Here is a 16,913-nt window from a genome sequence, read left to right on the forward strand (position 1 = left end):
GCTATGGGTTCTTAATCAATAAGATGAAATTTATATTTCTTTTATTTAGTATGGTCCTAACAAGTTTGATCAAAAATCTCACATCAATTTATTTTCCTATAATTTCGTTTGAATACATATATAATTATGTACAAATGCATGCAAATTATTATTTTTTAATTATGTTGTGTTTTTTTTTTTTTTGAATTTATAATCAACGTTGATCCATATCTTTTAACTATTATATCATCTCCAAATCTACCTGTTTGCACATTAAATTAATATAACCAAACTAAATGCATTGAAGTCTTTTTCAAATTTACACTTTTTAATGTTATGAAATGAAATACACGTCGGAATGAAAAAAAAATTAAAATTTTCAAATTTAAAACCTAATGCCAATGTCGAATTTAATAACTATCCTTATGTGCATGCATCGTATGCAAGTGGTTTTTGAAATAAAAAAGAATGTACTTTACAATATAATAACATAAAATTAGTGTTCCTTTAGTTGGCTGCTGGTCACGCAAATAGTAAGCATTTCTTTTGAAAGTATTTGATATGTTTTTATTTAAAAAAAATACTATGGACAGTGAAATGATAATAATAACTATTATCAATTATTGATAAAAGTTGTATAAAATATGTAACTGATTTTAAATTGAACCAATCACAACAGAAGTCAAAAGTTTACCAGATATTTTAATTTCAATAAAAAAAAATAAAATAACAAAAGTTCAACGATTGACGCTGCAATTTAGAGATTGGAATACTTAAAATACTGATAAGCACAAATATTGCAGAGACCAAAGTCTCATGTGAAAAATTTAATTTTTTTTTTATTCGTCACGACAATTAGGTATCACAACAAATTGTTATGATACATTTCAAATGCATTTAATTAGCGTTGTGTTAGACAATATTTAATTAGGAACAAAAAAATCACCAAACCAGACTGGGAAAAAAAAACAAGATTCTATTAATAATGCAAACAATTTAAAAAAATCAAATTTCAAAACGTAATTTTGATTTAAAAAAACCGATTCTAAAAATATAAATGCATTTAAATGTAAGAAAAATAAAATCATTTTCTTCACTAAATTACTTATCGCCACACGAGGTCAATAGTACCTATTAAAGTTTAAAAGTATAGTCGCACTTACTGGTCCGTGTTCAGGGCGATATTTCAAAGTTTCAATAGCATCTCGAATGTATGCCTCACAATTGCCCATACTTGGGAGAGATTCAAGAGTAAGAAAGTAAAATTTTTATAATTTACAACCGGAAGAAATCACTTGCTATAAGTAAGTAAGCACTCTCTACTCCTCTGCTGGCTATCGATGTTCAAGAATGACTGAGTGAGAAAACTGAGCTCTAGACACGATACAAAATACTCGTACCTACTTGTCATGACGCATATGAGAATGAGAAATATTAACATGAATGGCACTATAACATGGCACGGACACCGCTATACAAGCTATATAACACTTCTGCTGCTAGTGGTTCAAGAAGCTAAATTTATCTTTGATTTTTATTATTGTTTATATTTATTTTTTTATAAAATACATTCTGCAACCGAAGCAAGAATGATTTTAAAAAAATGAGAGAAATTTTGTTCTAATAAAAATTTAAATTTAATTTACTGTAGAAGTAGGTGAGGAGGAGGTGATTTTTTTGGGTATTGAAAAGAGGTACATCATCATTCGCACTTAATATTTTTTAAATTATGAAAAGATTTATTAACGACGTGGTAACTTTATGAAGAAGATGATAATTGGTAATTATAATTGATAATTTTTCTTAGAGAAAATTCTCATTGAAGGCCACAAACAATACAAGTATTTTTAGATTTTTTTTTCATCAACACTAGATTCTAGACTCTTGTGTGAAATAGTGTGATTAGTTCGATAAACAAAAAACCACACACAGCTGTTTATTAAAATTAACACAAAGAATAAGACAAATAAGAGAGATAACAAAATTGAATTGATGGTAATTTTTTTTTCTGGTCGTATGATCATTGATATTCATGAGATTAACTAATTAACCTGGTTTGCAAATTGTATTACCATTTTTAGATCTTAAAATTTTGGTTGATACATGAAGTACTACTGTAGGAAGAACCGGCCGGTAAACGGTAAGAAAGTTTGAGACAACACCTGCAGCGTGTAAGTTACGAATGAAACTGAATGATTAATCAACAAATAAAAGAGTTTAAACTCCACAAAATGAATCATTGCTAGTTTACTCTCGCAAAATCTTCTCAACAGTCAACACGATAAATGGATTTTAAAACAAAAACAAAAAAACTGTGATTTATATATGTTGGTATTTCGAAGCCAAATTGGGAGAAACATACGAAATCAGAAAGAAAATACTTCTTGTTTTTGTTGTAAACAGATAATATGGAGACAAAAGAGGAAGAGAATAATAATTTATAAAAAAAATTTAGGGATTGGATTGGATTACTCGCCACAATGTTGACAGAGTATTATGTTTTTTCTTTAAAAAACAAATTGAATATCATCTCTTTAGTTACTACTCGAAACGTTATCTTTCATTTGAGGAATTAAAAATATTTTTTCTTACAAAAAATCATTTTCACAACCCCTGATGTCGGACACTTAACTGAAGTATATCTCTTAAACCATTCAGGTTATCTGCTTGAAACTTTGCATTTATATGTGAAATACATCAGAGAAAGTATATTTTTGGTTATATTCGAATTTATTAGGATGATCGCAAAAAAATCACAAAGTGTCCGGATACTAACACTGTCCGGATACTGGTGCATTTACCCTATACAATTATATATATCACCAAGGACTTTTTTGTTGAACGTTCAAGCCCCTACAAGAATACATCTTACTAATTTGATAATAATCACTCCTATTATATAAGTCGTTTTTACTAAAGCGACACAAAACGACTCGCTCTGAACGCCAATTTTGAGCCATCCCATGAGTAAAGAAATTATCGTGTCTTAGGGAAGAAGAACGAAAAGCGGAGGGGACTGCGAAGTTAAATTTCTAATTTAACTTAAACTAGCCGACCCCGCACTCAAAATTCGAGTGCCAATTGTAACTTTTATTTATGTATGCCTAAATAAGCACACTATATAAATCACTTTAATTACTACTAAGAATATGCAACACTTAATTTTATTCGAAATTCGAGAATGTCTTCGAAGGTTCTCGTCTTTGCTTTTAGAAGTTTCCACTTCGAGAAGGGAGAGGGCGTGGTTCAGCACATTTGTTTTTGTTTTTTTCCTCAATTTTAATTTATTGTTTTTATCTATTTCTGTAAAAAAAAATAAACAAAGTATACATTCTGCACATCTAGATAAAATTTCCTATCGTTCGGTATATAATTTATGCCCCTTCGGTTTTTGTGGGCCGCGTATTTTGTACCACAAAATAAGTGTTTGCCGTTTTATTATATGATTGGCCCTCCTAGAGCAAGTCGTTTTCTTATCGTTTAAGTACAAACGACTTAAGTAATAGGTGTTCGAAAATTTTGAAAAATTGGAAAATACTTTATTTTTTTTTTAATTTGACCTGGAATATCTTTCCAATGGTTAGATTAATGAAAAAAGTATTCAAGACTTTTTTGTATGACAATCTTTTTACTTTAAGAAAATGCCATGCTCCTTTAATTATTATAATTGAAGCGTTGAGACTGAAAATTGGTTAAGTGACATGTTTTCAGCAATCTTCTTTGGTTTATAGCTTTTTGTATGCAAATGAGAAAGAAAAATGATCTTAGCCTTGCTTCTAAATTAGATAAATGAAAAAAGTCTATATGGCCTTTTTTGTAGAGCATTCAATTTCCTACAAGAATATGTATAAAAATTTGCGAAAAAGTCGATTAATAAAAATATGATTTTTTTTAATATGAGATCGATATAAAAATGTCGATTTTTCGGAGAATATAACCAAAAAAAAAGATATTTGATTTTTTTGACCCACCCTTCCTAATATGTATTGTATAATGTCAAATTAAATTGGAAACAAGATTCGAACTAAAATTTTTATATTTTTCAACACATACATATTTATGACTTCGTGATATCATGACCAAATGAATTCAGTATCGTCTTTTTTATTTTGTGTTACTTTTTAATCCTTTTTAATTAAAAAGATAATCATTAAATACATATATGTAGGAAACCTTAAGAAAACTTAAAATTGCTAATTTATTTATTGTTTATTGAAAGGAGATCCATTTCAGGAATGCATATAAATCGTGTACCTTAAAAACAATGGCATTAATGTATAATATTGTGAACCAAATGAATGGCAACCTGTATCTTATTTCATTTTTTTTTAGACATTAAGGTACAAGCGAGAACCCTATACTAACTCTAGAATCATGAACGATAGAATTTCGTCGTGTCTTAGGGATTTTCCATTGTTCCGGAAACAAACAAGTATGGAATAAGGAAGAAGAATTTTTAAAAATTTGAAAAAAAAAAATTTTTTGGTATTAGATATGAATATTTTTATAACCTATTAGAAAAAGGTTATTTTTTTTATTAAATATAAGTACTTTAAACTTACCAATGATTTAACAAAGCGGTTGCTAAATTGATAGTTTGTAATTTGTTTCTATTCTGATCATAAGCTATTAATTTCTAAAATTTCAGTTTTTTTATGTAGCATTTGAACCCTTCAAAAGGCAAAAAATAAGCTGTTTCTAGCAAATGGTTTATATAAAACTTTGAAAACATACTAATTGATTATAAAAACAACTATTAAATTCGTTAGGAAGTACTTCAAAGCGCTTTCTCAATTATTAGCAAAATTATAATATCCCAAGAAAATCAAATTTAAAATATATATACATACATACAAATATAAATATAAATAAAAAAAATTGCCATTACCCGTTCCCACAAGCAATCCGTCCAAAGAATGGGTATTTCCAAAGATATTTACATAAAAAAAAGTGCTCCAAAAACAGACATAACAAAAATTATCTTATTCTTTTCAAAAATATTGCGTATCGCAAATAAAAATGTATGAAACCAAAATGAAAAAAAAAAAGGAAAAGCAGACAATTTTCAATTATTTCAAATCAAAAACATTTCAAATAGAAGCGGGTGTTCCATTTAAACAGAAAATAAAGAAATAACATTGCCAGACAGGGAAGATTTAAAAACAAAAATCAAAAAAAACATGAATTAAACCCAAATAATTTAACCCTGAAAGAAAAAATTCTTCAATAAAAAAATCATAACCATGATATTGAGGAAAAGACAAAAAAAAATGCAAAACGAGAGGGAAAAAATTTCGAAATAATAAAAGAAAATGAACAAGAAATTGGATAAGTGCTTCTGCTTGTGTAAAATTCGTTACCCTAAACTTCCACTGGGAGTACGTAATTGGCAATTTCTTATCTTTATTACAAGAACTACTAGGGATAAGTCGGCTAGAGACCTCATCGTTTAGTCCATTATTGTTGGCAGCAATGTTGCTTTGATCCATGTATGTATTACTGCCATCACCATTTCCTATTGCGGTGGTCAACGCCGCTGCTGCCGAATTACGATAGTTAGCTAAAATAAAATTATTTTTTATACATTTTTATTCAATATGATTATGTATGTATTTGTTATCATTACCTAATCCATTTTTATCCAAACCACGACTGTTACGTTTGGGAGTTCCATCGTATGCTAAATCCACGGCTGAATGGTAAATGGTCATGCGAGACTGAGAAAGTGATCGTCGATTGTTTGCCGCTTCGGATCCAGCCAAAGAGATGGTATCAAAATAAAGACTATCACGATCATCCATTTCAGACTCGGGATAATCGGGGTAGCTGTCGTGTGTGCTCACTGAAATAGAATAGAAAATGTTTGTTTAATTGTCCAACTGATAGAGGATAATGGGAGCATGCAATTAAGAGAACAATTAACAATAAAATTTGCAAGCTGTAAACATTGAAAATTAACATAATGTTTTGCACTTAACTATGAATCTTTATAGTGTATGTAAATATTTTAAGCGGAATGATAAAACAAAAAAAATTGTTTAATCGCATTCAAATTAACTATGAAATTCATACCAAAACTTGTGCATTTTAATTAAAGTGCAGACAAGACTAGAGGCTTTAACTGCTGAGCAACTTTATATTTATAACTAGCGATAATACCATATTATGTACCATGAAAAAAATATTTTTGTTCTTTCAAAATTCCAACAAACTTATCTTTCTGTTTTTTTTTTTTTAATAATTATTCTTAGTTTTAACACTTTATATTTTTTGTATACCAGAAAAAAAAAAATAAATAGGTTAAGTCGCAAAAATTTCACTGTACTGTTTTTTACTTGCGATATAGGTACTATAGGGAATGTTTAGGATTTAGGATTGAAATCGAGATAAGAATCAGACATGACATTGCGATGAAGGAGAATGCCAAAAAAGTGGGTCCGGAAATTCTGTCTGTCTGTACCTCGAGCAACAGTCTAAACTCTAAACTAATAGAGTGATTTTCTTCAAACTTGGTAGTTAATAGTTTTGGGTGATTCTTTAGAGAACAAAGTAAATTTTTTTTTTTAGGATCAAAACTAAAGGTACCTGTCATATAACGGAAATAGAAAAGTTAAAGTTAATTTTTTCAAAAACGGCTCTATCGATTTTATTTTAAATTTTTTGTGTGTAGTGTAACAAATGAAAGCTTCCTTTGGAAAGAAAAAAATATTTTTTGTATCGTTATTAACAATATCTGCCATAAAAGGCTTTTTTTATTTATGAATTTCTCATAAACGATGAAGCAGATTTCGACCAAAATTTGTATACAGAAAACGTTAAAACAATCATTATATAAAAAGTTTTTCAAAAAACACATTTTTGGATTTTTAAAAAATATTTCAAATTTTTTTTTTTTTTTGAAAAACCAATTTTTTTAAAACGGATTAATATTTCGAAATATCTTTTTTATGTGTTGAATAATATTTTCTTTAAAATGGCATACCAACTTTTTTTTTGAAAAATTTTTATACAGGGTGTCCCAAAAGTTTACGTCGAAACGAAAACGGTAGATAGGGTAGGTGGTGACAGTGGAACCTTGAATAACCCGGCACTTTAAAAACGATCGTATAGTAAAAATTCTCTAGCATCTACACTCAAGATGAATTATTCAGAACAGAAAAAAAGCCACCACATGGTTCTATCATTCTGATCACAATTAGAAAATTACTCATAACTGACGACATTGCAAGTTCAATATTAAATCATTATTTTCCAAATGATCTATAAATAAACACAAATAATAATAAAGTTCAAGATTAAATCTTTTTAAAATTTCGTTTTGTTTTTAAACTTTTCACCTTTGAGCCGGTTAAATTTACCGTCCTATAACAACACTTGGATTTCTATTCTAAAGTATCCACAACTTATCTTCCCTCCTATTTTCTGATGCAAACATTGTGCTCCAGGTGAATAATTTTATTGATTTATAGTAAATACGAAAGATAATTGTTGTCGATTTTGAGTAGCAGTTTCTAATCACTTTTTTTTTTGGTTTGTTTTGATCACGTTTTGATGTGACACACAATTTCTATAAAATAGACAATGACTAGCCTTAAATGATTCTATTTCTACAAGCAATCATTTGAATTAAAATTAAAAATCACAACAATGTACCTTCCAAACTTTGGCAACAATACCGATCCTCACTCATTTTAAAAACAATTTAAACTGATACCTAAATCGAGCGGTTGATTGATGATGATGAATTACAGATGAATGCGACTATCAAATGCGTGTATGAGTAAACAAAAATCCATTCAAGGCTAATTTCCAGATACGTAGCTATGTGAGGAGGTTCAAATCACAATTAAAATGTTCTGTTTAATTTTAAAATAATGTTCAAATTATTGAAAATCTTTAAAATAATTCACTCGGCTTGGTTCAGGTTGAAATGAGAATTCCTGAATACCTAATGAAAGTGAATTCTTTTGACAACCAAGTTTTGGGTCTGTTCCCTGTTTAATCAATTTTAATAAATTTTAAGGGGGGAAACCCTCTGGACGACAGCTTTTTCAATAATTTTTTTTGGAAAACTGATAGCATTTATTGAAATTTGGAAAAGTATGTGATATTATTGACATAATATGAAGTATTTATACAATTTTTTTGAAGTACAAAAAAAACAAAATGGCGGCTCTACAGCTCTTTAAAGTTGACGCCTCGAATTTGCGCCGTGCAATGCCCAGGTCTAGAAAATTATTTATAATCGAAAAAGAATTTTTTTCCCAATAAAATATATTTAAAAATAAAAAACAGTGTAAAATAAAAATTAGAGACCAAAAAAACGAAAAAACACAATGTTTTTTGATAAACAAATTTAAAAAAAAAAAAATATTTATTTTGAAAATTTTATTGAACTTTTAGGTTCATGCAATGGCCAATGAATTAACGAGTAATTTGCAAGTCAAGTCGATAGCTTCATTAGTTTTTGAGTTACGTTGCACGGCGCGGACAAAAACGCGTTTCGAGAAAAATGCGTTTAAAGTTATCGTTTTTGTACTGTGGTAGGTTCGGAGCGCTGGGTATCGGGACTATCTAGGGACTTTTGAGGCTTCATTTAAGGCTAAAACCACTGAAAATAGTTTCTTCAGTTGATAAATGAATGTACAAGGCAAAAAAAAAATAACGCAAAAATAAAAAATTCCAGAGGGATTTAAATTTAAATAAATTTATAACTTAAGGGAAATAATTTGCAAAAGGACAAGTTTTTTTTGAAAAAAAAAAAAAAAATAATATTATAATGTAGTCTTTCTTTTTATAAGAATTGGAATTATTAATAGAGAAAACGCAATTATTTTCTTAATAGCCTAGGTTATGGATATAATATTAAGTGTTCAAATAGAATTAATTTTGGTCGGTATACAAACCACTTATAGTTCAAAATTAAAGTCTAAAACTTAGAATACAATTTATATTTTTAAATTATGCGATATTATTGACGGTAAAATTACAACTATCTATTCCTTTTAATTAAATAAATGAAACAATTCTACAAGTAATAGTTAAGTGAACTGATAAATTTAAATAATTTTAGGGAAGACTTATTGCGCTTTCGGATAGTTGCTCGGACTGCTTCTTGGTGCCACTGAAAGTATTTTATTGGCCTCGGATGTCAGTTTTTCTTTTGGAAAGAAGAGAAATTCGCTTTTGGGTTTGAACTCAGATTCGAAACCAAGAGCACTCACACACACATAATTCAAATGTTGATATAAATTTTGTTGATTTTTTGTTGTTTCATTGACCCAAATTTAGTCTGTCCTCGGGCCTAGCAAGCTTAAAGTACGATTGTTCATAAAAATACTAAAATTCAAGCAATTATATCAAACTTAAACAGAAATCAAGGATCGTAAAAAACATCTTAAACTCAACGGAAGGAAAAAGTTAAAAGTCTATAATTTTCGGTATAATCGAAATCACCATCGGAAATCACTCAAAGAATAAGTTTTGCAACAAAAATTTTGAATTGAAAAGCATTTCCTCGTTAAAAATGAGTTTCTTAAAATTATATTTACATATTTTATTTTCCTTATTATTAACCAAAAACTAAACCATATTTTCTCGCATTTTTATCCTAAACTAACAAATCAACTGATATTTGACACTTTTCACTCACTTGGACTAATCCAAAGTAGGAAAAACTTGAACTAAACTTGATTGAACACAAAATGACAGGTTGTAGACTTTTTTATTTTAAATTTTTATTAAAATTATGTTACAAAAATTATTACAAAATTCAGTGAATGACCATCAAAAGGCTGCTGATTATGTGTTCATTGAAAAAATTTCTTTTTATAACAAAAAAAAAAAAAAATGTTACTCATACGCCACAGTGACATTTGAAGTTTTAAACAATCATTTTTTTGAGAATATTACTTTCTTTAATGACGACACAAGTAGGCACATGAATTTCAAATAAAAAACATAAAAACACTTTCTGATCAAACACCCTTCTTACTACGGGACTGCTTACTTGCATAGATTCAATTATTATTATTATGGTCCTCCTATCTCCTAGATAGGGGTTACGTCAGCTTTTTAAACATTTTCACCAACACACAGTACCTACTAGTAGAACTTTGAGTTTAGAAAAAAAAATAAAAACTAAAAAACAAATAGAAAAAACACAACATCTCATCGAATAAAATAAATATAAAAAATAACAAAATAATGTACAAACAAGGGTCGAGTCGAATTGAGCGCGAGAGCATTAACAAAAATGGAAATTCAAAAAAAAAACCCACCCGTTTAGCTCTAAAACATCTCAAAAAACACATCATCTGCAAAGTAAGGCAGTCATCTTTACCAGATGCTCACTATAATTTAGAGATTACACAATTTAAGATATATGTACAATCGAACGTGTTTATTAAAAAATGTATAAGACACAAAATGGAAAGGAGCATATCAAACAAAAACAATTTGATAAGAAATAGTATAACAAACAAGGTGGAAAAGGTTAATAATTTTTTTAATGTGCTAAGAGTAAAAATGTATGTACACAGTTGTTTTGAACAATTTGTGAAAAATAGAATAAATACAAAAAAAACTAAACGCACAACACCAATAAAATCGAATCACATTCAAATATCAAAAAAATATTCGGCCGAAAAACAACAAAAATGAAATAGTTACCAGGAGAATACATTTTTTTGGTCTAAAATGCGTTAAAGCTCTACACAACAAAACCAATTTTTATATTTTGAGTGTGATGATGTTTGTTGCTCTTGGTGGCTGCAGTCAGGTCAACCGGTCAACTTTCTTTTCGAGTCTTTCAGCAGCAAATTTTGTGTAGGCTAACGAGAAACGACCGACGACCGATGACGAGGTGAAATATATTCACTTTGGCAATGATGGCATTGGCAACATAATACAAATGGAGGAGTAGAGATACAAGTTGTTTAATGATATTCTGATGATGACGAGGTTTTTAACCGGCAACGACAACAGGTCAAACAAGTCTTTCAAGTAAGACTTGACTTTTTTTTTATAATTCACCGGCCGTCCTTTCTACCGAAATTGTGAACGGAAACCGGAATGGGATTTATTGCTTCAAAAAGGTTACTCTTCTCTTTTTTGGGGCTTTTGCTTTTTTCGCCGATGATTAGTTCTAAAATCTCGCACCGCCACCACATAGAATGACCGACCGACCATTTACAATGAACATTTGGCACTCTTTGAACTGCGAAAACTGACTGATTAAAAAACGCTAGCGCTACTACGAGTGAGTTTATATTTGTTGTTCTAGTAAGTTGCTTTAAATGGCACGGCGCGGCGCTCTCGTTGGGGGTCTTTTTGATTCTTTGGTCGTGTCGTCGATCGTAGTCGTTTTTGCGTTTGTTCTATCTCACCGATGAATTAGATTTGAATTCGCATGGAGGGCGGGCGTAATAAAAGTGGTTGCTTTTGCTTTGTTTTTGTAGCTGTTTGATTTCGATTAGCATTTTCATTGAGGTGACGACAACGACGGAGTACAGAGGAGATGGAGACAGTGACAGTGGCACACACTGCTGCCGACTCAAGCGTATGAAAAGGGGAGCAGTGTTTTGTGTAGTTGTTGGTGACCTCTATGCATAGTTTTCCATTTTTTGTTTTTTTATATTTGACCAAACAACCTGCTGTTGTTGGCTTGCTTGGTTTGCTGAATGCGACAGTATCTCAACTGTGACGACTGACGACGACTATGACACAAAATCTACTTGGAGGGAATATGATCGTTGTCGCATTTATTTAAGCGTTTTTAACAACACTTGTTGTTGTTTAGTCGACATATTATTATTGTTATGATGATTGAATAAAAAACAACTAGGTACTAAATCATTTGCTCATTTGCTCCTTTTATGTGGGAGTAAATTGGAATTGTTTGTGTGATGATTAATTTTGTCACACTGACTGGCTGAGGCTGTTGCTGTTTTGGCAGAGGAAGCATAAAGAGAAAACATAAATTTCACACCAAAAATTCTAACAAAACTAAATTAGCGAAATTCATAAAGAAGAGAAGAGAGAATATTAATGAAAAACAGAAAATAAAAACAATCTAATTTCGGCTGCGAAGGCAATTAGAAAAGTTTTTGTTTTTTGGGTGTGTGTATCATAATTCTGAGTGTTTTTAATTGATTTCGTTTTGCTTATTAGTAAAGCACTATGGAATTTGCAATAGATAAAAAAAGATACAAAACAACTTACACTTGAGAAAGTATTTATGAGAGACTTTTTCGCAATAAATAAATTGTATAAATTCACTTGTAAAAAGCTTGATATAATATTAAAATATATAAAACAAAAATCAACTTAAACTAAAAAAGAATAGAGCTTCTTTTTATTTGTTAACTTATATAAACTAAAGTAGGTAGTAAATAGTTGCAAATTGGACGTGTTTTTTAAGTTGCTTTTGGCTTTTCACTTTTTTTAGCTTTTTGTTGTTTAATTTATTTATGTTTGTGAAATTACGTCAGTTTCATTCAACAAAAAAAAATATGACGTATTTTTTGTAGTGGATTTTTGTTGACAGTTGTAGAATGACAGCGCAATGCAATAATGGGATTTTTTTAAAGTGGGGATTTTTTCAGTATAAAATTTCCTGTTTATAGGGTAGGACTGCGAAAGTTGGCTGATAAAAAAATACAAAACATAATTTGCGAAAAAATTAAAAAAAAGGTGTGTAATACAGTAAAATAAGGAGAAAAAAGGGGTAAATCTCGGAAAGAATATTAGTAGAAATTTTTTTTGCTCAATATCTTCCTTTTACCATTCTATAACATATCTCAAAAGTCTAGAAAAATCTCATGTCCGCTTGTCGCGATTTCAAGGTCAAATCGCGAAATGGAAATTTTCAACATTAGCAAAAAAAGGCTATGGTATTATATACACATATGATACATGATTTCAAGGTATTTTTTAATGCTGATTCCAAAAAATCTAAAATCAAGACAATCTGACGTCTCTGAAAAAAGTTATACCTGTTTTTCATCTGTCAACTCATATTATTATAACAGTTGCAAACTTACTGCCGAAAAACCCTTAAAGGTTATGGTAGATGAACCAAATTTTGCATGAAGATTTTAGAATCCATCATTATTAAAAATCAAAACAATCCATTACAAAAAAAATATATACCTACGAAATAATGGTATTTTTTGATGGAGGGGCAAATTTTAGGATATGCACTAAAGAAGATTCTTGTTCATCTTAGGAATAAGTGCTAATAGGCTAATTTTTTCATTTTAATCATTGTTTGGATATTCTTTAACTACCCTCAAAAATCTAAAAAAAATCTCATGTCCGCATTTCTAATTTTCTTGGTTTGAAGATAAGGTGCAGATTTGAAAAAATTGAAAAACTACTCTTCAGATATTTGTGTCAGATCAACATGAATAAGGTACATTACTTTTCAGGGATGGTCATATTGATTTGTTTGTGGGTTTTGTTGGAATCAGCGTTAAAAAATACCTTGAAATGATATGGGTTATGTTGGTATACATATAAGAATCTAAAATGTTCTTATTATTTTTTTTAAATCTGCACCTAACTAAGTTTAACCTGGAAAATAAGAACTTGCGGCCATGAGATTTTTTTAGATTTTTGACATAAGTTATAGAATATCCAAACAAAGATAGAAACAAAAAAATTAGCCTATTAGCACTAATTCCAAGATTGTAACAGGATGTTTTTTAGTGCACATCCCAAAATTTCCCCTTTTCTCAAAAAATACCATTTTGTCATAGATATAAATGTTTTTTTGCATTGCATTGTTTTGATTCTCAATGATAATGGATATGAAAACCCTCATGCAAAATATGATTCCGCTACCATTACTTTTAAGGGTTTTTCGGTAGTAAGTTAGCAACTGTTATAATAATATGGGTTGAAAGATGAAAAACAGGTATAACTTTTTTCAGAGACGTCAGATTGCCTTGATTTTAGATTTTTTGGAATCAGCATTAAAAAATACCTTGAAATCATGTATCATATGTGTATATAATACCATAGCCTTTTTTTGCTAATTTTGAAAATCTCCATTTCGCGATTTGACCTTGAAATCGCGACAAGCGGACATGAGATTTTTCTAGACTTTTGAGTTATGTTATAGAATGGCAAAAGGAAGATATTGAGCAAAAAAAATTTCTACTAACATTGATTCCGAGGTTAAATCCTTATTTGACTGGATTAGTGTTTTTTTATTACCACCGACCTTAACTGGACAAAAAAAACGCATCTGATAATTTTGGGAGCATTGCATACAAAATGTTCCGAAATCAGCAGGCACAAAAACAGTTCAGAGTTAGCATATTTTTCGCTGTTGGGTTTTTCTTGTATTTTTCTTGTTTCTTTAATAAGTCGTCTTCTACACGACTTTTAGTTTTACTCAAGTAAAACGGAAACATTTGAGGGGAAATTACGATAACTTAAGAGCCAAGAATTGATAATGATATTTTGTAGAGGAGTTAAATACAATCATTGTTGACTAAGGGACAATTTTCTAAAAAACTACTTAAAATAAAATAAAAATTATTTAAAAACAACGGCAACACTAACAGTTATAAATGATGCTTTTTTCCAAAGCTGGAATTATACACTTAGGCCGTGTGTGAATTGCGTTAAATAGTTAACACAATGTAAAATTTTTGACACTATTGAGGTGAACAAAAAAATTTCAGCTGTATGGCTTATTGTTTAATATTTTTCTCTGCCTCTTTTCTCCTCATTAATAAAAACGCACGGCCTTAATATTAATTTTAAAGTGAAGTTATTTTATTCAATTATTTTTGAAAAAAAAACTGTCAAACTTGATATGTAGCTTTAAGGCCTTAACCCATAGAATCCGTTGCGTCCGTTCCGTCAATCCATCCGTTGAAGTTGAAGTTTGGGACAGAAGGGGGTGACCCATAGAATACGTCGTACGACGGATTGTTTTTTGACAGCTCACTTCAAATTCCAAGGTGTGTTCGATATTTTATAGCTGAATGTGCACTAAGGAAGTTCTGATGCAAGAAATTTTCAACTATTATTGTTGTTCTTTTTTTAATAAAATTAAATGCACTACTAGATTTCCTCTAGGTACTTGCTCTTCAGTTAAAAACAATTTTTTTATAACAAATTATGAGTTGTAGGTATGACTTTGGCATAATAAAATTGAACTCTACAACAGAATTTGAGTATTTAATTGATATAATTTATTAGATATATCATTAAATGTTACTTTTATTACATTTTCTTTACAAATATACAATTAAAGTTCACAATTCATAAAATCGGAGAAGGAAAGAACACAGTTCTTAGTTCTGAAATTCCCCGGTGTGCACTCTAAAACAGAAAATTGAACAGATCTATTGTTGACAACCAATGTCAAAGCATACGACGGACGAAAAAGTAGAAAGTTGGGCTACTTCTTCCGTCGAATCCGTCCGTCTCCTTCCAATCCGTTGCTTATGGGTCGCTTCCTATAAGAACGTGTGTATTTTATCGAGCTGTCAGTTGAAAACTTCGACGGAACGGACGCAACGGATTCTATGGGTTGGGGCCTTTATTTGAGGACTCTCCAGAGGGGTTTTTGGAATTAATTTTTTTGGACCAAAAATAACGGTAGGGGAGAGTGGCGGACAGTGAGACGGTGCAAACAGTGAGACAATCCATTTTTCTCTTTTCTGAAAATAAGCACAGTAACGCTAGTTTGGGTCAAAACGTTTATTTCCCCGTCTGCGTCTTTTAATTTTGTCCCGACTTAATTAAAGCTGTCCATTTTCCCCCGCCGTAAAATATCACACAAAATCAGGTGAAAGTAGTTTTTGGAGTGTTATAAAAAGAGTGTATAACACAAAAAAATCTGGTTAGTGGACAGAACTTTTTTTACATATGTATTATATTTATATGTTCTTTCATAAAAAAATATCATTGAATTAGAATTCCTTCTCGTTTTTTGTAATTTTATATTTTTCCGAAAAATGACAAAAAGTAAACAGTGAGACATTATTAAAAAGCAAACAGTGAGACATAGGTTTTTTAAAAAGCAAACAGTGAGACATATAGATTTTAAAAAAATCTATTATTTTAGCATGACTTCAAAATGATTTCGTATTGTTTTTTCTTTCATTTTTTTTTGGCTTTTTGTTTTTTTTTTTTGAATAAATGTGTTAAAGTAACATAAATTAATTAAGTATATACTTGTCAATTACCTAATTATTTGACGTTTTCGTTATTTTTTTTTTCACCTAAGAATGTCTCACTGATCGCACCCCTTTCAAACAGTGAGACGTTTTGACTTTTTCTACATTTTAGTCCAATGTGATGCCCTCATTCATTCTTTAACTATAAGTTTTTTTGCAACATTAAGATAAAATATGTCTTAAACTAACTTCAAAGTTTCGTTAAGCTATCTCGAAAACATTCTAAGATATACCAATTTAAAAAAAGGGTGTCTCACTGTCCGCCACTCTCCCCTACTTGTCATATACCGATTTTAGTAAAGTTAAAATTGCTCAAAAACGGCTCCAACGATTTTGTTTAAAAAATTTAATTGAAAGTTTCAAGACGGTCTATCTTCTAATGAAAAAATTTATTTTTGAAAAACATTATTAACGGTACTTCCCATAGAACCGATTTGCTCCGAAACTCCTTATTCGATTTCAACGAATTTTGTGAAAAAGCATAAATAAATTAAAAAAAAAAAACAATATAAGCAGAGGTTTGTGTATAGCTTTCTATACGTGCAGGGCAGCTGCTTGTGTAATCAATTTATATTGAAGGTTTTGAATGAACAACAACAACTTGTGTGTGTTGCCACCAAGTATAAACCAAAATATAAGCCAAAAATAAAATTTCAAAAATTATTTTTATATTATTATTATTATTAGTTTTTTTAAAAATCGGCTCTAACGATTTTGAAAAGTTTTTTTCAAAAA

The 16,913-nt window shown here is 29.8% G+C and overlaps 1 protein-coding gene across 4 annotated transcripts in view; it reads right to left on the reverse strand.

The window, feature by feature from the left end:
* Positions 1–12,494, reverse strand: part of LOC129911150 (anoctamin-1) — a 33,366-nt gene extending 20,872 nt beyond the window's left edge. The window contains exons 1-4 of one of the 4 annotated variants that reach the window (XM_055988854.1): positions 12,202–12,494; positions 10,651–11,923; positions 5,606–5,821; positions 5,340–5,539 (exon numbers count right to left, since the gene is read on the reverse strand). In XM_055988854.1, the coding sequence (XP_055844829.1) occupies positions 5,340–5,539; positions 5,606–5,821; positions 10,651–10,663 (429 nt within the window). In that variant the 5' untranslated portion in view covers positions 10,664–11,923; positions 12,202–12,494. Of the gene's footprint in view, positions 1–1,142; positions 1,515–2,051; positions 2,701–5,339; positions 5,540–5,605; positions 5,822–10,650; positions 11,924–12,201 lie in introns of those variants that run through there. The other 3 variants (XM_055988855.1, XM_055988857.1, XM_055988856.1) reach the window with 3 other exon arrangements.
* Positions 12,495–16,913: the final 4,419 nt, after the last annotated feature.

This window comes from Episyrphus balteatus, chromosome 2 (genome assembly GCF_945859705.1).
Source record: "Episyrphus balteatus chromosome 2, idEpiBalt1.1, whole genome shotgun sequence".
In the NCBI taxonomy this organism is placed as follows: domain Eukaryota; kingdom Metazoa; phylum Arthropoda; class Insecta; order Diptera; family Syrphidae; genus Episyrphus; species Episyrphus balteatus.